Source organism: Mya arenaria, chromosome 12, assembly GCF_026914265.1.
Source record: "Mya arenaria isolate MELC-2E11 chromosome 12, ASM2691426v1".
Taxonomy (NCBI): Eukaryota; Metazoa; Mollusca; class Bivalvia; order Myida; family Myidae; genus Mya; species Mya arenaria.
Genome location: NC_069133.1, coordinates 56848407 through 56872726, shown reverse-complemented (window position 1 = coordinate 56872726; position 24320 = coordinate 56848407). Strand labels below are relative to the sequence as shown.

At 34.9% G+C, this 24320-nt stretch overlaps 1 protein-coding gene across 2 annotated transcripts; it reads left to right on the top strand.

Moving 5' to 3' along the window:
* The first annotated feature begins 316 nt into the window (after positions 1-316).
* Positions 317-23909, top strand: LOC128211863 (uncharacterized). Of its 2 annotated transcripts, XM_052916970.1 has the most exons (17): positions 317-554; positions 3019-3113; positions 3982-4042; positions 4553-4712; positions 4941-5066; positions 7472-7545; positions 12864-13046; positions 15130-15306; positions 15577-15666; positions 16292-16408; positions 16624-16760; positions 16949-17046; positions 17351-17478; positions 17864-17947; positions 18694-18864; positions 21505-21637; positions 22088-23909. In XM_052916970.1, the coding sequence occupies exons 3-17, from the start codon at positions 3994-3996 to the stop codon at positions 22668-22670; spliced, it is 2310 nt and encodes a 769-aa protein (XP_052772930.1). In that variant the 5' UTR covers positions 317-554; positions 3019-3113; positions 3982-3993; the 3' UTR covers positions 22671-23909. The 2 variants fall into 2 exon arrangements, with proteins under 2 accessions (XP_052772930.1, XP_052772931.1); XM_052916971.1 differs by lacking the exon at positions 3019-3113.
* Positions 23910-24320: the final 411 nt, after the last annotated feature.

Sequence of the window (24320 nt, the reverse complement as noted above, 5' to 3'; positions counted from 1 at the left end):
AGACGTTCTTTAAAATAGCTGAAGCCGCCTCTGCATTTTCAAAAGTTCCTTACGTTTCCTTTGACGCAATCCAAGTTCGATTTTAAATGCGGCTCTTTTCGTTTCCCAAGTCAACTTACGTACTTGGAATAGGCCTTTTTCCCACTTCTCTTTGGGACAAATCCCAGTAAATGAGAAAGGCTGTACGTTGACAAATGCTACCAGTAAAATATCTAACAATAATTGGTCTCCCTTAAAAGCATTACATTTTAAGTTAAGTATGTTAAGTTAAGGCATGTTCGGCAATTGTTTTCCTTATGCATTTCGATTACTAACACGTATTACTTTGACATGTAAATATTTGTTTACAACTGACTCCAGAATGCTGCAAGTCGTGTTCATATACCGAAAAGTTAGTTGAACACTCTTAACAATCCTTTTTTGATGGACTGTGCATTTGCATCAACACGGAACATTACTTTTTGAAAGACAGGGAATAAAATAAAAACAGTGCGATGTATCAATTATTTTAAATGTAACCCAAAGTGATATAACAGGAAAGAGATCTAAAATAGGTAAACATTTCAAATTGTACTTTACTTTTATTAAAATTGTTTGGTTAAACAAACTTTTTTATGTACATCGGAAAAATTGTTAGTGTGTTTACATATTTCAGTAGATAGGTTTTTATTGAAAAGAACTATTTAAAGAGTTCAAAACAAAACTGGCTACTATAAGTACCAACCTTTGCAATTGTCTAAAGACTTTTACCAAATGGGCGCGTTTCAGATAGATTTTACGATCTGCCATTATCGTTAACGTACCGTTCAGAATAACGACCAACTTACCGATCACCACCAAAGCCGCTTCAAAAACGTCTCGCAAATATCAAGTCGTCGTAAAATTTAACGATAAAGCTCAGCGTTAATGCGATTGACACATTCTAAAGTGAAATGACGTCACATCATTGTCATTATCATTTATTACCACTACTACTTCTACAACTACTACTAATTCTACTAAACCTGCTGCTACTGCTGCTGCTGCTGTTGCTGCTACAACTACCTCTACTATTGCTACTGCCACTGCTGCTGCTGCTGCTTCTGCTGCTGCTACAAATACTTCTAGTATTTGTAGTCTACTACTTCTTCTACTACTACTACTACTACTACTACTACTACTACTACTACTACTACTACTACTACTACTACTACTACTACTACTACTACTACTATTACTACTACTACTACTACTTATTATAATAAGAAGAAGAAGAAAAAGAATAATATTTAGAATAATAATATTAAAAATAAGAATAATAAGAATAATAAGAATCAAAAATAATAATAATAATAATAATAATAATAATAATAATAATAATAATAATAACAATAATAATAATAATTATTATTATTATTATTATAATAATAATAAAAATAATGATTATAAAAAAAATGACAATGATTATTATAATAATAATAGTTGAATGTCCGGAGTCTTGCAAATACCATTTACTATAGAAAGGATTATGCTTCAAAAAGATTAACCGATTACCTTCTTTCCTAGTAAATGACACAGGTCGAACAAACACTGTAAGACGCGGTCAATGTACGCAATAGGTTTGCATGAGTTATTTTTTTAATTCTAATTTTTAATTTTAGGTTAAAGTGTCCAGGCCAAAACATAGGGAGGTGTGTCTATATAATAGAATCAGTTTTAGTGTGTTTATAAAGTTGATTTTTTTCGTTACAAAAGAATAAGGAAAACGAACGCACTTATACTTTACAGTTTGATGTAGACTAGACTGGAAGCCCAAACTGAATAACTTCATGCTAAGGCAATTACCTATTATGTTGGAAAATCACCACATAGCTGGGATTACTCAAATTATTACTGTTAATATTTGCAGCTCCTACATGTTTATAACTTTTGTATTAATGGTGATTTTAGCTGTGGATAAGTTAAAAGCATGTGTTATCTAATTTCCGTTAGCTACACATCTGCTCAGTCTAGGGAAATTGCCCATCAGCTTTAAATCACCAGGATATTAAACCAGACAATTAGTCACCACTTAGCAGGCTATCCGCTATCCGGCTTGGATTTTCACTGTACTTTATATGCAACGGAACTCATTCAATTTTATGTCTGTATCTGCACTGCTTTTTAAAACTTATATATAGTCAATAGTCTTAAGATTAAATTTAATTGAAATACGCAACGACATCGCTTTTTTATACATTATTTTAAGCAGGCATACATTTATATCAACTATGAAAAGTTTAATCTTCTAAGACATGACCATTGTTTGAATGACCTCTCAAGATAATGTGCATCAAGTGGTACACATTCAGCACGATTCAGTGAAGTAGATGAAAACCTCTCCTATCTATCATGTTACGAACTGCACTGGAGTATAAATGTTTTTCACCGTGCTGTGTTTACTTAGTGTCCCGCGCGCACGACATAATATGTAGCGCGAACGACTAAACATGTCGTGCTTACGAGGTTAATGAAAACATATACATGTCACCTCTGTGCCACCAAACTTTGTTGTCAACCTTGCATCTTAGTTTGTATTGTAGAGCTACAAACATCATCACATGATATGACTCAGAAAGAAAAGAAGTTAAAGAAGAAAAACAGAAGCCTTCACAGGCACAGAGAAATTAAAATGATTACGTTGTGATCCGATATTGTGTTTTTTTATCTATCCATTAATCAAATTTATCTTTTGTAACATGTTCTTAACAAATAGTATACAGACTTAGCATATAGATGTGCTCTATTTGTAGCAATAAGAAACATAATCAAACGCGATATCATGAAATAATTCGATGGTAGTATTGTTTACTATTTCACTTTTTACATGCATCATTGATAAAAGCAGGTGATAAAATAACATCGAAGTATTTTATTGTACAGTTATTTATTTTGTCCGAATTAAAACGAAAATATCGGAAATAGATGAAAATCACGAAGTTGTATTACATGACATTTTGAAAAGCAAATCGAAATTCTATGACATATTCTTTGTTTCAGTTGTACAAAATACCAGAGCATTAACAAAAATAACGAAAGGTTTACATCTTTGCAGTTAACATCCTACATTTGACGGATCGGCGGAGATTTTACATGTTCGTACTGTTTTGAGTTAATTTTAGGCATTGTTTGAAAAATTCCACATCAGCGAACGTGCTACACGCAAAATTATATTCGAATGCTGATAAAAAGCGAAAATATACCTTTACATGGCGAAAACATTCATCCGCCATCTTGAACCCTAAGTTAACGAGTGCAGCAGGTGCACGTTACGTATCTGAAGCGATGCCGACCGGTAACTTTGGTCGTACTAAAACAATCAAATAACGATCTCCTTAACGATCGCCTCTTAAAAGAACCCCTAGTTGAACATCATCATCATCATCATCATCATCATCATCATCATCATCATCATCATCATCATTTAAATTATGTGTTTTGAAAACCTAAAATTTAATAAACATATTTGCGACCATCACAATCCCCATTACCGTCACAATACAGTTACTAAAGAAAACTGTTTGAGTAAATCACTATATCACGCCTCCAACATAAGACGCAACGCCATTGGTCCAGGACTGATGACATGCTGACCCCATATTTTTCCATATTGGGCAACAAATTTATATCGTACCAAAATGGCGTTTATTTTCCGATTCCAATGAATAAATAAATCCATTAAACATGAAAACATGTTATCGACGTGATATGTGCGATACGGGGTTAGAAGGTGACCCGATATGGGATTTACGGGGCGCAGGAAACAATATTCGGGTTTGAGCTTCGATCTCACCGGATATGGTTTCCTTTACCCCGTATATCCCATGTTGGGTCACCTACTAACCCCGTAACTTATAATATATCATGATGTGTTGCTTAAACGTAAACTATAATGAGCACTGGTATAATTTTGTCGTTTGTTTTCTGATAGTTCAAATCTTCATGTTCTTTTTCTTTATGCAGCATTTTCCCAAAATGAAAAGACTTGGTCGCTGTCACGTACTCATTGTACTGGTTTTTATTTGTAAGTATCAAGCCAGACCATTTGAAAACATCTTTGTTGTATCTAATTAGAAAAGAGCGCATATGTATTTAATAAGCTTGCAAATATATTATTTTGTGGTATTTAGAAGAACATTTAATAACCTATCGTATGGTTTATGCCACATTTAACATCGCTAGACTTATTCTGTACTGTCATAAACCAACTTCTAGGATATGTAACACTGTATCAAATTAGAATTCAAATCCAATGCAAGCAACCTTTGACCCTGCCATATGTATGTTGTATGTATGCGGTTCAGCTGTAATGGCTGAGTGCTGTCTTCTGCATTTCGTCTGTAGGCTGAAATAGGACGTCTTGTAACCTGTTATAATTAAATGTATAAGTTAATGCCTTGATATGGCTAAATGAATTCGAGCTGTCTAAGAATTTTCTTCCTGATTTCTCGCCTGTGAATTCGTCATATATATATTACATCATTTTGTAGAGAAGATGTTTGAAAATAATGAATCGTGATGGTGTCTTTTACAGTGACTATCGGGATAGATGAGAGCGAGGAAGTCTCTGCCGTTGTCGAAGATAGGAATGGAGATTCTACCACTACCACAACCGTGAATGTTGACAACCCAACAGACTGTGATAAGGTCTTCCTTATTATTGTGACAGGATCAGGACCGTTCAATTATGTGATGTATGATGTTATTTTAATGAAGAATTTCTACTAGAATTGTACTGTTTTGGCGCGAAACACACACACACATGCACACACGCCCTCTCCCCCTTCCCCTCTCCCAAACACGTGCATGTTTTATAGTTGTCATTGTATTGCCAGAACGACTTATCTTCTTTGATAGATATATGACTCGAATTTTAAAGATATGTTTGCCTATATGTCTTATTATGTATGTTCTTTTTCTAGAGCTACTGGCAATACAGGTGATGCCTTTACCACTGCCGAAGATCCGGATAGCGGTGATGAGAAACTACAGTGTAACATGGCAACTATAAGAACCAATGCGATTACGTCGTACAGCTTGTCACTAGCGTAAGTTCTTATTTAGTTACATAAATCATCATCAATTACACGACACAGGTTGCTAGTCAACCATTTGACTGGCAATAAAGATGATAAATATTTAATATAAATACGATTAAGTTTCTAAGTATTATATTTCGTTAGCTCGTTGTTGTATACTCCAATGGTTTCGCTATTTGTTATAAAACCTGTCATTCTTAATATCCGTGTCTGACACATACAAAGATTTATTGAAGATAGTGAAAGTATAATTAACGTTCTAAAATATTAACTCTGCTTTCGTTTAAACCCGTTTCAATGCATCATGTAAATAGAAGTATAACATTCAATGGTGCGATCTGATGCTCATAAACGGGAAGGGTCCAACAAACACACATGATTCCATAAATAGGCATGATCTGTTTATTCATAGACATTTTCCCCAAAACGGGCATGTTATAAAATAGATTTACACAAATGGACATATTTCAACTGTACACAGATTGCATATAACTTGGAATTCCATAAATTATTCTTATGCACGAGAAAACTCCCGCACGCTTCTGACGTCAAATACGTCCACCGACGTCACAAAGTAGTCCCGTAATGAGCGTCGTCTGACAACCTTTAAGCCTTAATTCTACGCTGTTTACTTCACACGCTGATATTGCCACATCTTCATCCTCAAATAGCTTAAGAACTTATATTGAAAGAAATTCATAGGCTAATAATTACTGCGGATTCTCATCATGAAGATGGAATTGTAATGCGAATTAAAATAATGACTTAATTGGAATATTTCGATTCTGATTAAATAATTGATTTTACTGCTAAATTCAACCAAAAACAGAACCCGGCACACTACTTCGTCCACATGTTTCGACTCATGTCTTTTCTTATATCGATATCATATTGCACGCTATTGTTTAAACTTTAAATAAAAATGTCAAAGGCTGTAAACAGCGATTGTTTGTGCAATCGTAGACATTCCATGCATGCTTCCCTTGATAGCATCATATTTATCAATTGTCATTTATGATAAAACAAAAGAACAAGAGCAGAATAAGAAACTTTATTTATATTTTTGTTTTTGAGTAAAATTTATCGGAAATACGTCATCGTATTTGGCCCCCTGTTTTGTCTATGCAAACGTTTATAACAGCTTCAATGGGTGTCACGGAAATGTGCTTTATTAATTTCAGGTGAAAACCAAACCCTTTCTTGCTCATTATAATTGGACAAAAATAGTAAAAAACATGCTCGTTTGTGAGAATCTATTTTTCAAACATGCTCATGTGTGAGGATTTAGACCCAAACCTTTCCGTTTGTGGAATTAATCCCGTGTGTGGGGCCCTACCCGTCTTACATTGAATAAGTTACGTTAAGATAAAGGCCATATACTTATTTTCCTTCATGCCAACGAGAGAAATCAGTTGGAACATAAATATATGAAGCCTTCATAAGTACAGTTATCAATATAATGCAGTCCACACTCCCCCTGCTCCTACCAAGGAGAGTTATCAATAGTATGCGGTAACAACATTTAATTTATGAAGACTCTGCAATAAATTCGTATCAAGGAGAGTAATTATGCACGCACGCACGCATACACATACACACTCCGTAAAATCGTGCCAACAAGATTCATCAATAAAAAAACAAGCTATTTCGATCCACCCACAATATAATATCTTACTCTCCCAATACATAAAGCCAACGAGAGAACTATAATGCTTTTCAATCACGTCAACCACACACCTAGATATATGAAATCTCACAAAATCGTGCTAAAGAGAATTACCTACATAATGGTGAGAAATATTGTTTCCCAATAACAACATTTATATAACATTTTTTGAAAAATATTTACCATCGTGCCAACGAGAGGTATTCATGCCATGATATAATATCTCGTTTCCATTAAAAACATTCAAGGCGCACTCAAGGCTCACAATATAATTTGATGCAAAACAATGTTGTTGTTGTTTTTAGATGGTAATGCCCTATCATGTTAAAATTAAATCATATATTTTTGTTGTCGTTGTTTTTTACATTAAAGCCACATGACAATGCATTTAAAACATATCGGGCCCTCACGGATGTTTGGCGCTCCGGGATATTGTGCCCTCGTGGATATTGGGCCCTCATGAACATATGTGGGTCTCGTGAAAATTGTGTTCACGAGGATATTGACACCCGAATGGGTATAGGGCTCCCATGAATAGTTAGACCTCATGAATAGTGGGGCCTCATAAATATTGGGATCTCATGAATCTCATGAATATATGGACCTAATGTATATTGAGGCTCATGAATAGTTGACACTCATGGACATTGGGTGCGCATGACCGACTGGACAGGTTTTCAATAAATCGACAAGAGAAAGAATTAGTTTATTTATTTTCCCATCTTCACATTTCCCGCTTTCGTTCCAGTATCACTGATACTGCCGACTCAACGTCAACCACCAAAACTGTTACCGTGACTGTTGCAAACCTCGTTGTTCAAAGTAAGTAGATCCTTATATTTTATTCTTGTGCAAATATCTTGCAGCCATTTGGGAAACCACAATGTCTAAGTTTGATGTTTGATTATACATTCCTTCATCTGTCTCATATTGTGATTTCTCATGTCATAGTGTCTAGCTGTCATGTTGTTTTGTCTAACTGATGTCAATCAAACAACATTTGAGCATGTCTAAAAGACATGTTATCATGTCTTAATGGCATACAATAATGTCTAAATGGCATGATATTATGTCAAATAAACATGGTATTATGGCTACATTACTTGTTTTATGTCTCTCTGTCAAGCTTTTATGTTTGATCGATGTACTACTATGTCAAATAAACATGTTGTCTTGTCTGATTGATATGTAAACGTGTTTATTTGACATGTTATTGTGATGACATTGCAGTATGTCTATCAGACTACTTATCCACAATTCCCGTTATCTTGTTAATATACCATTGAAGCATGACAAGTATTCGTTATTTTGTTGATTTTATTATTGATAACTTGTACGAACAACACTAATTATTTGTAGATAAATAATATATTTACATGATGACCTCTCATCATACTCTCTTTTAAAAACTGAAAACATATAAAACATAGATTGCAGTGGCAGTATCGGATTTTAATTAAAAATTAGGTTGACGATATCACATTGCAATGGTCAGAAATAACAACATACAGTTAAACATAACAGCATGTCCGTCAGACATCAAAACATGCCAAGTGGGCATCATAACAAGCCCAGTGGGCATTATAACATGCCTTGTAGACAGCATAACATGACACGGTTACATCATAACATGCCATGTATACATCATAACATGATATGTAGACATCAAAACATGCATGTATACATCATAACATACCATGTAGACATCATAACATGACATGTAGACATCATAACACGACATGTATACATCATCCCATAACATACCATGTGGACATCATAACATGCCATGTAGACATCATAACATACCATGTGGACATCATAACATGTCATGTATACATCATAACAAGTCATGTAGACATTATAACATGCCATCGGTAAGACATGTTGGGATTTCAGGTATACATTATAAATTATGTGGCAGGACAATACAAGATGTTAGACAAACATAAAAACATACTAATTGTTCATTCTGACATTGATGTGGGACAAACTATTATATCAGTTAGACATAATCACAATTCAATTGTGGTATTCCGCGTGGACATCATCACATACCATGTGGAAATCATAACATACCATTATATCATCAAATCATACCATTATAAAATGATAAGTAGACATCATAACATGACATAAAAACATCAACACATACCATGTATACATCATAACATGACATAATGACATAATGACATCAAAACATGAAATGTGGACATCATATAATGGCATGTAGGCATCGTAACATGATATAAAGATATCAAACATACCATGTAGACATCATAGCATGACATGAAGACATCATAACATACCATGTGGACATCAAAACATACCATGTTGACATCATAACATACCATGTGGACATCATAACATGCCATGTAGACATCATAACATGCCATGTAGACATCATAACATGCCATGTTGACATCATTACATGACATTTAGACATCATAACATGCCATGTAGACATCAAAACATGTCATGTAGACATAATAACATACCACGTGGACATCATAACATGTCATGTAGACATCATAACATGCCAAGTAGACATCATAACATGCCATGTATACATCATAACATACCAAGTGGACATCATAACATGCCATGAAGACATCATAGCATACAAAGTGGACATCATAACATAACATGCGGATATCATAACATACCAAGTTGACATCATAACATGCCATGAAGACATCATAACATACAAAGTGGATATCATAACATGCCACGTAGACATCATAACAAGCCATGTGGATATCATAAAATGCCACGTAGACATCAAAACATACCATGTAGACATCATAACATACCAAGTGGACATCATAACATGCCATGTGGACATCATAACGTAACAAGTGTAGTAAATAAACAATTATACGCAAATCAGTTCTTGTAAGAGAAATGTAACCTTCACACGAGTCATTTCATAATTGTCGATCTTTAAATATGTTTTGGTCGTTAAAAATGATCGGGAATATATGAAAAGCACCCCTTAATACCCTGCATTTAAACATATCTTAACATTTAATGGATAACAAGAAATAGATTGTGTACAGCACCAAAATGTGATTCACTGTTCGGTCTGATCGAAATAAGCATAAACCGGCCCGCCCAAAATATGCAGGGCTTTGTACAAAAATCTTGATTAAAATAAATGTTTCATTGTTTTTAAATGTTGTCATTACCATTCAAATGTGTTTCTGGACAATAAAATAAATAATAGATGGCTGATGAGGTGATAGTTAATTTGTCAATAAATCAGACATCTATTATTTATAAAATGTTATTTGAAAATATATAAAGATTTTAATACAGGGTGTTAATAGTTGAAAGTTCTCAATTATGTATATTAGTACTCGCACAAATCAAATAGTACATGCCTTCCATGGCTTGTATATAAACTCATATGATTGTTCGATTCATGCAAATATTCGCCTACTTTTTCGTACTGCAATGGAAAAAAAGTACTTTGTTTACATCACAAACTAATCACACACGCTGTTTCGTTTTAACTTAATAATTAACAACCAATGTATTGGAGATTCCACCAATACCATCAGTACGGTACACTATGGAATTAAAACGTCCAATATCTGGGGCAAAAATATCATCCAATAGATTTAAAGAAATGATATTGAAATGAAATGAAAAACACTATAAACATATTTACTGTTTATCCCGGGTCTAGGTTAAGCGGATACTTATTAGAGTCAACACTGTTCCTCATTGATTTAAAAAAATGATCAGCCATCCGTCTGTGTACTGTACTATACATACAAGTATTCGCACATGAAACACAAAAGTCACTGCTTTTCATTAGCACTGTTGAAGAGACAATAAAACATATTTGCTGTTGCATGTTCAATGTCCTTATTTCAGGAATAATAGGAATTTATTTTCTATTAAGGTTACCTCATTGTTCCATACAAATTTATTTAATATACTTTATTTAAGAGATAAAACGTAACAATTGAACAAAAAATACTTTACTTTGTATGCACCAATCATTACTTTATTATAAAGCCATTTAACACATAAAACAGCCGGATTACATATATCATTTAAATTTTAAAAAAAGACAATTTTTAAAAATGACCACCAGCACCTGACTTTGATACCATTCAATAAATATTGTAACATGTATCCCGGAAGCTATATGAGAGTGTCGTATTTTTACTTTGTTACATTGTTCCTCCACATTTTGTCTGTAAATCTTGTTTGTCTTCAAATTGTAGACTAAATCAGTACTTGAATATAGAACGCCCAAGCTTTCTGATACATTCAGTTTTCATTTGCATATATACTTGATTATATTCAGGTACAACGTCTGTATATGAAGTCTATATATAACAACTTGAAGCTTAAACCTCATTTCATCAGAATGAAACGTTTTGATAAAACTTCATTTTACAAAGCTAAGACTCCGCTTTATAAAGCTAAAACCGCATTATACAAAGATAAAACTTCATTGAATAAAGCAAAGACCATGCTATTATAATAATTAACCTTCCTTATCTAAAGATAAGACTTCGCTTTATAAATATTTACCCTCATTATACAATGATAAAGCGTCATTAAATAAAAATAAAGCCTCATTTGAAAAGCGAAAACGTATAAAAAAACATATGATTCTGAATAGGCTAAGTGTTATTCGATTGTTTCTAAGTTTAGAGTACGTGTTTTTTTACTAGATTACCATATACAAAATCCATTTCAATGTTGACAATATATATGCATAAAGCTACAGAAACATGCTCAGTAGCAAAAAGTTTAAACATAAACCCGGTTTAGTGGCAATGGGCAACGCCAAAGACATAGAACACAAATTCACAGACAAGAAACATAGAACAGCACACAACTCTACAAACAGTACAGTGCATAAATATATATATGGTATAACTGGTATGTTTATCAAGAATGGTTAGGTACCGCCTTGGAACGGTCAGTAAAATGTAAATTTACTTTATTACACATTATACTTTATTTACTTATTTATTGTTTACCTTTTGAACAGAAAAAAATATCCACGGAATAGGAAATTAAAACCTTAATTGCGAAGAAAGCTTGATATGAACATATTCTCTCCTATTTTGATACTAAATAGAAAACATGCAGTATTAAATTGAACATTGTGATACTCAAAAAGGCATTCCATTGAACTTCAATTTTGTAGGAAAGGTGTGGACCTTCTTAGTATAACTGATTTGTTCAGCAAAACACCACTAAAACAATCACAAAGTGCCATTCAAATGGTTTTCGGGCGGTTTTTAGTGGAATTTATATCTTGGTCAAGTCGACAAGATTCTGGTTTGCTTACATCTTGTCTGCGATACATACGCATGTTAAAAACTATTGTTATCTAGTATATGATCAATATTTTCTTGTCCATCAATTATTCTATAGATGTTGTAATTAGAATAGAAAGTCTTTATCCTCCAAAACAACATTCTATGTCTTTTTAACCTTTTATACCAATATTCCGCAACATTTGCTTTTCAAGAAAATAACACAAGGGGATGATTTTACCATATTATGAATGCTTCTCTTTTAATAATTTAGTTATTGGTCATATAGAGTAAATTCATGACTGCTTAACAGATTGAAGGATTTCGATATCATATATTGCGGAAACTATTTTCAATGTTTCGGTATTCCCATTGAATTGGGAAACGGGCAACTTAAAGAAGAAGTCAGAAATGAATGCGTGATGCGCATACGAGTAAATGATTCGTCTTTCTCGACACTCTAAGCATTGCTATAAATGGAGATGCAAAAATCAAAATATGGTCTCGTCCGTCGCCAATTTGTCTAAAATTCTGTGATTTTAATGCGTTTTTTAAGTCGGTTTAAAGTGTATGCGAATCACAAAACGGTCGGTTGCTAAGGAATACATTAATCACCATTGCTCGAGGTCCCTGTTCCAGTATATTCTGGTATCCATCTATTACAGATACGTTGCATATTGATTATTTGTAATAAAGGAGCCGATTACATAGCCCGCTATGAGTCAACATCTAGCATAACATTTGTAGTATTGAATGACCTTGAACATTCACTTAGATTTTTAAGCAGTTTGACACAGTTGCATGACTAGATATGTCATTTCAAGTTTTCTCTACAATATGCCTTTCTCATTAAAGGTGCAGCATGTGACCAAGTTCCAAGTGTAACAAATGGAAGCATTGTCGGTGGAGATATATCACCCTATTTTGAGGGTCAGAATGTGACGTACAATTGCACAAGCGGGTACACTATAATTGGTACTACGACGATATCCTGTAATGGCTCTGGGGCCTGGTCGGAGACACCATCTTGCCTCAAAGGTAATCTTAGATAAATATAATATTGTGGTCGTATGTTCATATGTCGAGTTGTTTTACTTGCTGTGTGTTGAGTAATTTTGAGGTATGTTCAGTGGCTTGATAACAAGATCCTATAAAAGTCATAAAAAATCAGTTCAAATAGCCAAAATTATATTTTACACATACTTCAACATGTATATTATCGATATTATACATTGCCTTAAGCATAAAATGAGATTTGACAGGACTTAAAAGTACCTAATACTGATATGTTTGTCAGGAAAAGCTGTCGGGCCTCTGCCATTTTTGTCAAGCTTCAATGAGCTACCTCTTAAATGAGGTAAACAACGGTACGAAACGTACTATGTCGCATGTAGCCCAAATGACACCTGGTGTCATCCAAAAGTTTTAATCTGAATAAAGTGTCGAATATTTATTGAAGAAACAAGAAAGTTTGGAACATTCAACAGTACACACCAAATGTAAAGCAAATACCTCCCAAGGACACGGGCCATCTTCCCAATGTGAAAGTAGACAAACTACAGGCCTGTGTCGATCACTATAAGTTTTAGTGTACGCTACTAGAGCATTTTATTATCAGTTCAATCATGACTTTTTTCGAGGTCAATAATAATCTTACTTGCTGTCCACAGTAAAAGAGACAGACACAGCTGTTAAACACTGAGATAAAAAACACAAAGCGTTTGACCGTGTCCTCATCAATGTATAATTTTTTATGTATTACGATTGATTATGAAGTACCCGGCAATACCCTTTTAGGATTAAATTCTTCAATACAATTCAATATCAGCTAGTATTTTTGAAAGGAATGCTCCTAGAAGAGTTCCAATCGTCAGCGATGTGCCTTAGGTACTGTCTTGTGTCCGAAACAAAACTCCAATGATGGCGTTATCACCTTTAAAGGCGATGTTATCAAGATAGCTTTGAGTCCAGGAAATATATTTTAAGACTAATAAGGCAAACAAAAAGCTTGTTGTTCTACATCGATATAGCCATTATGAAACAACAGCATTTAAAACCAAGCCCATGTCACCGGTGTCTGATCAATCCTGAAGGTGTCATATCAGCATCCTTCCAAAGGTCGGTCTGCGCCCATTGGACGCATTATGGTGTGAACCCATCTCATCCTCCGTGCAATTGTAAAACAAGAATTGACACGTCTAAAATGGGCGAGTTCCTTCACCATTATACAGAAGGAGCTGTTCACTCACCAGTAGAAAGAGGGAGTTTTACACTCAACAGTACAAATAATTAGTTGTACCCTCGCCAGAATAAAGAGGGAGCTATATTCTCATCAGTTTTAAGAGGGAGCTGTATCCTCACCAGCCTAATGAGGGAGCAGTTCCCTCACCAGTATGAATAGGAAGCTGAACCCACGTCAGTGGATGAGCTATTATGCCATTGGGAACAAATGTATACCATCCTTTTGCATAACATCTTTTGAAAAAGAAACGTGAGGCTGGAAAGACTTGAGGTTAAGGAATGCTAACCAGGCTCGGTTGTAAAAGGAGGCCGAGGAATTTGTGGTACAAGAAGTCCAGGCAGGCTAAAGTTAAGACGACTTGCCAGGTTCTAGGTTCACGAAGGCTAGTTTTGCTTGAGCAGAAAGAAGACCAGGTCTGGCTCTAGGTTTATAGAGGCTGACCAGGGTCTAGATTAAATGAGGTTTTCTAGACTTGATGTTAAAGTAAGCTGGCCAGCCTTAGTTAAAAGATGCTGACCAGGCTTGGGTTTAATGAAGGCTCGCCAGGCTGGAGGTTAAAACAGGCTGGCCAGATTCGGTGGTTAATGAAGGTTGGTCAGGCCCTACATTAAATGAGCATAAGTTTGTGTCAGATTGGTTTACATTTTATCTTTACAACACGTCTGTATTAAGTATTATGAGTGTCATAATTATGTCAATGCTAACTTGAGCTATGGCCATTTGATGGCTTGACACAACAACATTTCGACTGATTCCTGTTTATCTGGTTCCCGTCCGTTACACAAAAAGCGATTGGCTACTGCAGCTTATCAACATTGCATGTCTGGATTATGCATTCCATATAATTTCTGTACAACGTAATTAACAATTAATTTACAGATTGTGACTCAGTGCCAACAGTACTTAATGCAGAAATTGTCGGCGGGAATCTGTCCTCTTACGTCGAGGGTCATACCTTGACGTACTCCTGCACTACCGGTTTCACTATGACGGGAACACCGACGATAACCTGTAATGCAACTGGGGCCTGGACGGAGCCTCCATCTTGTCAAAAAGGTAATCGACAAATTCCGCGTATAGGTAAATTAAGTAAAAATGGGTATTTTGTCATAATGGTAATTCTTCTGGGAGATATGATTGTTACTTCACGATAATTGAACGAAATTGAAAAGAGAAATTTACAGGAAATCATACTAGATCATATCTGATAAACAAAAGAACAAAATACGTTATAGTGTTATGTGAGTGGCGGTGCAAGTATCATAAAGTTGGAAGAGGTAATTCTAGAAGTTTCAGTAAGCATGTTTTTTTCTATTTTGTTTTCAGATATAGGTTCATCTTGCGCCTCTGATGCTGAATGTCAGAACACCTTTCACACACCACCCTATGTCTGTGACAATACTGTGTGTAAATTTGGTAGGTCCCTTGTGGTCTCGCACATCTTAGAAAGGTTCCTACAATAGTTGTAATTCTAAAACGACACGAAACACATTCATACGTGGGAAAATCATTTGTTTCAGTGTAGGGTCGCAATATATTCCATCCGATGAGCAATCAAAGGTTTAGTTATATAAGTGGCGTAAACGCGAGTAAAATAGTTGTTTTTTGGTTACTCTAGATATCCTGTATATAACACACCTATCAATGATGAAATGAACCTAATTTGTAGTTCTTATGTTAAAGCCCTTAATGGTAACAAGCGTAAAGTCATATCGAAGATTATTTTGTCGAAAATGTATCTTAGCCCTTATGGCCCTGACGTTTGACTTAGACGGGCTCAGTTTTCAAAACGATGTATAATATCAAGCGGTGTCGACAAGTACATGTTTACAAACAGAATTCTACTTCATGGAATCGCCATATAATTCCTGCCCGATAAAATCTACTGATTGAATTTATAAACGACAGGAAAGCATATAATACAATTTTATTATGTTATAAAACTTGTATTTAAATAATAACAATGGTGTTATTATGAAACAAGCGTTTGATTTAATTGTTATGAAAAATATATCTATAACAGTGTTTCTTTTCATTTCAGGAGTCGGAGGAAGAAATTGCACAGTATTGTCAAACTCTTGCTTAACAAATGGTCGATGTACGTCGGATGCTTGTGAGTGTGTTGACGGCTTCGACCCTGTTGACAACAAGTGTTACGGTCAGCATATTTATATTATCGTAATTCTTATGTTAACAAACGTTCCTAAATGTTAATGTTAACTAGATGTGTTTTGAATGATTGACATTCGAATTGTGCCTCATCGTAACTCACTTGTTTTTCATTCACGTGTGTCGTTCTGCAAAATGCTTACTATGTCAACATTACTTTTAGTTTGATATTTCTGATAATAGAAAAACAACATGTTTTTTCAGAGTTGATACTGCAAAGCCCAAATAACGGTAGCATGATAGAAATCTGCGAGACAACGGACATAAATAAAGTGATTGCAAACCTTTCTGCTAGCTTCGCTCCAACAAGTACTGATTTCGTGTTCAACATTTCCGACCCGGTAACATATTTGATGCAAATACATATTTCAATAATGATTGATATTTCTTTTGATTTTATGTTAGGGGAGTCGCATTTGAAAATAGATAAAAATTCACTCTGGATTTTAAACAGTTATTCGCGCCCAAACCCTACACGTTTCACTGATTATTTGAGTGTTAAACAAATCAATCCAATGTATCTTTACAGTCGAGCAACTTTGCGATAGCAGACGACACCATTATTGTTGTTTCGGATTTAGACGTTGATGTTGAATCACCCGTAACTTCCTCCGTACTTATAATCGAGTAAGCTATTTAAACAACTTACATAGTCCTAAGCCGTTGACTAAATGACAATGTAGCTGACTAGTCGGAATCTTTTTTTAATGCCTTCGTTTTGAAGAACATGCATTTGTTCGGCGTAGCGTAAGGAATTCTGCTACAATTTTTCATCAAGGAAAACGAAAACATCATACCCGTGTAACCCTTAATTTGTTTAGATAGGTTAGTACTTGGTTAAAGCTGTCCTTTCGATTTCCATGCTAACATAATACTAAGAGTGAATTTAAAGTGTATCATAATTATGTCAACTGCTTATTTTTTTTTGTAGACTTTCGCATTCAAACAGTTCTCGAACAGTTTCAACAACAATCACCATAAATGTGGAGGATGATAATGATAATGCGCCTGAATTTGGCAGTCCCAGCTACACGTTCAAAATAAGTAAACAATCTACAGGTAAAAGTTGATTGGTGTTTTTATTATAAATGAAACAATGGAAAGTACAGGGATCAAGACTCAACATAGAGACACAACACCAGAAGACACAACACTTTACACAATTTAAAATCAAACATCGTTAGGTAAATGTTTTGCTTACCGCCATGGTATGGGCAGTAAAAGCTTAGTTAGGACTGACTGGTAGTTTTTGGGCGGCTTTCGAACGCTCTCTGGCACAGCATTGATACAATTTGGGCATGCTGATCATACCTTTATTTCAATTATGTGTAATTTGATATGCACGATTCGTGCATCCACTTATGGTACTTATTATTATCAGTGACAATCAGTCGAACAATGGTTGTCTTGTGTTACAAATAATCAAAGCTTTGTACTCTTTCAGTCTCAACTATCGTTGGAATGATAGCTGCTACGGACAAAGACAGCACGTCACCAAACAACATGATCGCTTACTACACAGTTATTGGTAACTTTTTCTTATACACTAATGTTATCATTTTTTATAATCGTCAGCAACCCCAAAAACTACTACATTAAGTTTTTTAATAAATGGAACAACTGCTTTTGCCAGTCATCGTATTTAAGTTATCTTTTTTATACCTTTCTTTAAAGCTTACTACCTTGCTCACTTTCTTTACTGGCGTAGTTGACTAATGCTCAATATTAATTACAAACGTTAGCAAGCATAAGGACGAATGACACATTGCCGAATTTAGCAAGCATGATGCAATAAGTCATATTTACGAGTGTCTACTATTTATACAAAAATATATACACTTTTTCTGGAATGGACTATCAAGCATTAGTATCATGCAATAGTACTCCACAACAGAATCAATGAAGATTTTTCCTTATAATTCTTCTCTTTATATGTTCGTCATATAATCGTATCCAAATGTATATGAGGCGTTTGAAAAGTATTCGTTTGATATATTATTTAAAAAACCATCAATGATCAATGACATTAACATGGAACTTGGAACACGTGTTCACGGTCAAACATCAGCATTAGTGGTTTATGTCCCTTGATCGAATTAAACTTTTAGTGGGTTGTGTAATCCCATTCCTGTGATCGTTTTTAATACAAATTCTAACATATAGGCGTTTCCCAGATATGTGAAAGAATTTTGTTCCATTTTACAATGACTAGAAAACCTGCTTGGACGTGTTTCACACAACCGACTAATCTTATTGTCAACTTCAATGTTTAAGGAACCAACAAGTTCGAAATAACCTCGGACGGGGTGTTGAGTGTTTCATCTGGTGAATCGTTAAATTACACTACGACGCCATTTTACAGATTTCTTGTCATGGCAACTGATGGCGCGCTGGAAGATATGAAACTGTCGACAAATGTGTCCGTTACTGTAGACATTATACCAGGTACGTGCTACATTTATTTCATAGATTGTTACTGATTATTTCCTTTTCGCCTGAAACGTATAAATACATACACACAAATGTATCTTGTCAATTTAAATACAACCAAATATTTAATTTTCTTACACAGTCGCCTGGACTATTTATTCAAACACATGTGTCCATATAACTCATTATATACAAATGACTTTTTTCTCATTTAATTATAAGATCATTATGTTAAAACAAAGAAAATCGTGCTAAAACTATCTGATGTCTTATCCTTTCGTTTGTGACAACGCAAGTGCAATTGAGGAAAGTTCCTTTAAACATATTATTATAAGATAGTATTCACTAATGATCAAATTGATGCAATTAATTTTTGTCTGGTAAAAAAACATTATTAACTATTTCTTTATTGTGAATGTTAAACACCTTGCATTGAATCATAATCCTTTTTAAAGGCACTGACATTAAGACCAAAACAACACGACAAAAGCAATACCACGTCAGACACCAAATATAGAATATTTGTGGTGTAGTTTTAAAATGAATCCTTCAATCGTATATTGATAAATTCATATGGTTAACTTCAATCAAGGAAAGAACATTAGTCTTAGCTTCAAGTTCAGGCCGAAGAAGCTAAACCCCTTTCAAATATACCATTGAAATCGTCGCACATCGAAACTAAAATAAATAAAGTTTATACCAGATTCGAAACAACATAATCAACCTTATTAAACCAATAGACGACATTCGCTAGACCATCAAAAGAAAAGATCATCTGCGTTTAGTAAATGGTTTGTGTAAAGAAAATACCGGAATGTCGCAACTCAAGGACAAGGTCTTGTCATTGTTCAAGTCAACTTGCTAAACTTTGTTAATAGACACTACCAGCCTTGCTGTTCTCACATTTCCTCACATCTTTACATTTTGCTTTTTTCAGTACTTATTTAAACAAATACATGCAGGAAATAGTTAATAGAAAATTTCAGAAATTTAAGTTCCTTATTCCCACTTTTTTCCGGACGTAAAATGCCTATTTAGCCATTTTTAAAGGCAAACAATCCTGTTTGAAATTGTGGTTTCGGTATAGTTTTTATACATTATTTCTCTACTTCTTACTTTAGGGTATATCCGATACGCAGTGGTGTACAAATACTATTATTAACAAACAAGCTTGTAAATGAATACATAAAGATAACACAATCTTAAAAGATGCGTTGCAGTCACACAAATACCGCCATTGACAAAACTTTTTTTAATGAAGACAAATAATGAATGCATCTTTGTACAAATCAGGAGGAAAACACAAACAAACAAAAATGGAATATAACTAAAAACAAATGTTGTCGAATGTTCTTTGATAATTATATGAAAATTGAATTTATATCAAATCCTTACTAACAGTTCTTCATTTTTCAAAGACGGCGTTGAAAACAAATGACCGTTGAGGAATAAAGTGTTGGAAAGTTGCAAGTTTTTATAATCGAGGTGAAACACCGTTAAATTTTAGTACTATGAGGGTTGTCCATGCACACGATCTATAACATTGCTCGTCTCATAACCGTCTCATTGGTTATTGGGTTTGTATGCGTATGGTCCCCCTCTATCTAATAGCTTATTGGGTATGTATCCGTATGGTCCCCCTCCATCTAATAGCTTATTGGGCATTGGTTATCGGAGCTGTATGCGCATGGTTACCCTCTTCATCATTGGTTATCGGGTATGTATGCGCATGGTCCCCATTGTCCTGCATTGGTTATCGGGGCTGTACGCGCATTGTAGCCCTCTCCTGCATTGGCTATCGGGTCAGTTTGCGCATGGTTGCCCTCTCCATCATTAATTTCCGGGTCTATGTATGCATGTTTCCCCTCCCCTTCATTAGTTATTCGATCTGAATGCGTATGGTCCCCATTTCCCTTATGAGTCGTCGGGTCTGTATACGCATGTTCTCTTTTTCCTTTCCCTGCTCCCCATTCCCCTTCAGGGGCTACAGTGAGTATGTGTACGGTCCCCATTCCTTTAATGAGTTATCGAATAAGTATGCACATTGCCCCCTTTCGTCTAATGGCTCTCGGGTATGTATGTGTACCGTCCCCTCTTTCCAGGTTTGTATGCGTAAGGTCCAAAACCCCTTAATGGGCTATGGGTTTTTGTATAGTACTGTTTCCCAATTCCTAATGGGTTATCGTGTTTGGATGCGTATGGTACACATACCCTTAATGGATAATCAGGTTTGTATGTGTATTGTCCTTCTCATTCTAATGGCTTATCGAGTTTGAATATGCATGGCCCCATCCCCCCTTAGGGGTTATCAGGTTTGAATGTGTATGGTTCCGTTCCATCTAACGGGTTATCGAGTCTGTATGCATATTAACTTCCTCCAAAATAGCAGTTAACGAGTTTGTTTGCGTAAACTGTCCTTCCTCCTAATGGATTTTCATAGCTAACATAAATTCATGTGGCTGCTGTATAGGGTAGGAACGTCTTTTTAAAGGACCTTATTGAGGGGTTTTACATAAGTGGCCGTTTATGGGAATCGATGATTCACTAATGGTGTAGGCACTTCCACATCTAGTTTTTGTTGTTGTTTTTTTAAATTAAGGTCAGTATTATTAAATGTGTATTAAGTTTCTTGTTGGAAAATGATATACGTTGTAGAAACAACCACACCACCAATCGAAACTGAGGCACAAACATCGACCAGCGAAAAAGATGCTTATATAGGCGGCGGTGTTGGAGGCGCTCTTGTGCTCATCATCGTCATCATCGTCATCGTCGTCATCGTCTGTGTGTACGTAATAATAATTCACATGTTGGGATGCGATGCAATTTTAATCAAAATGGAATTTATTTATATTTATTCAAGCCACATCCTAGAGTAATTAAATACGAGTTAGTCATGTAGCATGTACTTCTTGGTGACCTTAAAGACTTAACATGCTAGTGTAAGACGTTATATAGTCTGACATATTTAATGGAAGTTTTTGCCAAATTCGACGTAATATTATTTATCAGCAGTCAGGCGTTATTGATTTTAATCCGGTAAATCGGCTGATTTAAACTCAAATTGTGCCAGCGAATAAAATATTATTTTGAGCAATAAGCCAGACAAGGTTTTGATCAAAAATATTGATCAAAACGTTGTCTGGCTTATTGCTCAAAATAATATTTTGTTTGCTGGCATTGATTCAATACATATAAGCAAATACTTATGAATCTTGTACAAATCCCTTCCCTTTAGACGGAGAGGGAAGCGAGCTGATGATGAATCCCAGTGCCTGACTGACGTTTCCGGCCGGAATAAATCGACTTTACCTTTGGAGGACATCCAGGCAAAGGAAGGCCAGGAAAACAGCGATATTGATGGCCCAAAGAACCTGAAAGAAATTCGCCCCATTGAGATACACCAGGATGAGTCCCCATTATCTGTAGCGGAAATTCAGACAACGGAAGGCCATGAAAGCAGTGATAATGATTGCCCCAAGAACCTGAACGACATTGGCGACATTGAGATACACCAGAATGAGTCCCCCCTATATGTAGCGGAAATTCAGACAACGGAAGGCCATGAAAGCAGTGATAATGATGACCCCAAGAACCTGAACGACATTGGCGCCATTGAGATACACAAGAATGAGTCCCCCCTATCTGTAGCGGAAGTTCAGGCAACGAAAGGCCATGAAAGCAGTGATAATGATGACCCCAAGAACCTGAACGAAATTGGCGCCATTGAGAAACACCAGAATGAGTCCCCCCTATCTGAAGCGGAAATTCAGGAAAATGAAAACCATGGATACAGTAATGAATTAGCAACAAGCATTTAAACAAGCATTTCACATTTCCCATGGTTTATATTCTATTAAACATTTCCCATGTAACATTTGCTATTCAACATTTCACGTGTGTAATTTTCTTTTGATTTTTTTCTCACGGTTCATTTTCTATTCAACATTTAATATGTTTAATTTTCTATTTTACATTTTCAATGTGTCATTTTTCACATGAACATGTGCAAGGTTTCATATTGTATGGAGTTATTATGTATTGAATATAATTGATACACGTTTAACAATAGTGCATGCATAACTTTTTGTAGTATGCTATGCATATCGCCGACATATACTATCTATATATTATAGATCATTTCAGTAAGAAATTATTGCGTTCATATCACCGATTATGACATCAATCACGCAATTCATTACTTATATTCACACCAATAGTTTATTATTTCTGTTCAATACTTTCATTTAAGAAAACCTTACAGCTATTCTTTCTCACCCATACTGTAAATAGAACAACACGACCGTAACCAGAAACATTTTATCAAATAACGTCACAATAACGCGGGAAAAAATAATAATTTCAAATCTTTTTTAAACGTATACTTGAAACGCTTATGACAACAAATAATTAATTTATCATTTATTAACACTTCACAACATGTTCATTTAAGAGTTCGTGAACTGCTGACATAATTTAAACATGAACAAGATCAGCAATTTACATGTAAACTAATGAGGGATGATTCGCGATCCAAACATATCCAAAGATGTTGCGATCATCGAAAAAACATTCGCAGTTGTCAAAAGGCAGATTGTTGAGGTGTAAATATTCTGAGAATGAACCTGCAATTACTGCATGATATATTGTTAAAACAGTTCATTTGAGGGACTCCGATGATACTTTGAATTAATCAAGTTATACAAACATATTTTTATTTTGTTTTATTTAATTTTGATTGATTGCTACATATACTGTTAGGTTCGGGTAGAACAAGATTTGTTAAACATGAATCTGTATAATGTGGGTCAAAATTGGTGAATAATATTAATATAAATTATCAGAATCATCTTTATATATGTTACCGTAGCGCTACTTGTTGACATGTTGTGTTTGCGAAACATGCTTATTTAAAGCAGCATACTTTGGGAATATTATGTTAGTCGGTTTATCCGTGGTGTTGTTTCACTTTGAGTTGCTTGTGGAAGTACCGTATCGCTCGAGACCAAATGGAGAGATTATATACCTTTAAACTATTTCTGAATAAAAACAGCAATCTATGTAAACGTTTAATTTCATCGAACCCACAAACACCTAAGCAACTAGATAAAATAGTACCAAGTATACATATACAATACAAAATATGAATACAATTCAGAGTACCTAATGCAAAAAGGTATCATACAGTTATTGTTTATAACTATGAACATCACACACAGTCTGCCTTAGCAAATAAAAGGTTTAAAACTGTGTGATCATAGATAATAATAAAAAGCGCCCCTATAATCTCGAGTTCACCGACTGTTCCTGTTATTGATCGTTAAAGAGTTATATCGATTTGTGTCTGGTCTGTTTATGGTGGGTGTACATATGAGTGTGGCGCTGAGGTTTTGACTGGTTGGATTGTTCCGGTAGTTTCATTGTATCCCTGAAACCGACCATACGGAGAACACATAACCTAACAGCATGAT

Excerpts from the sequence above, each read along its gene's own strand:
- LOC128211863 (XM_052916971.1), top strand. The coding sequence starts at position 3,994 with ATGAAAAGACTTGGTCGCTGTCACGTACTCATTGTACTGGTTTTTATT. Across the intron at positions 17,047-17,350 it reads TCCTCCGTACTTATAATCGA|ACTTTCGCATTCAAACAGTT; the intron begins GTAAGCTATTTA and ends TTTTTTTTGTAG. Across the intron at positions 17,479-17,863 it reads AATAAGTAAACAATCTACAG|TCTCAACTATCGTTGGAATG; the intron begins GTAAAAGTTGAT and ends GTACTCTTTCAG.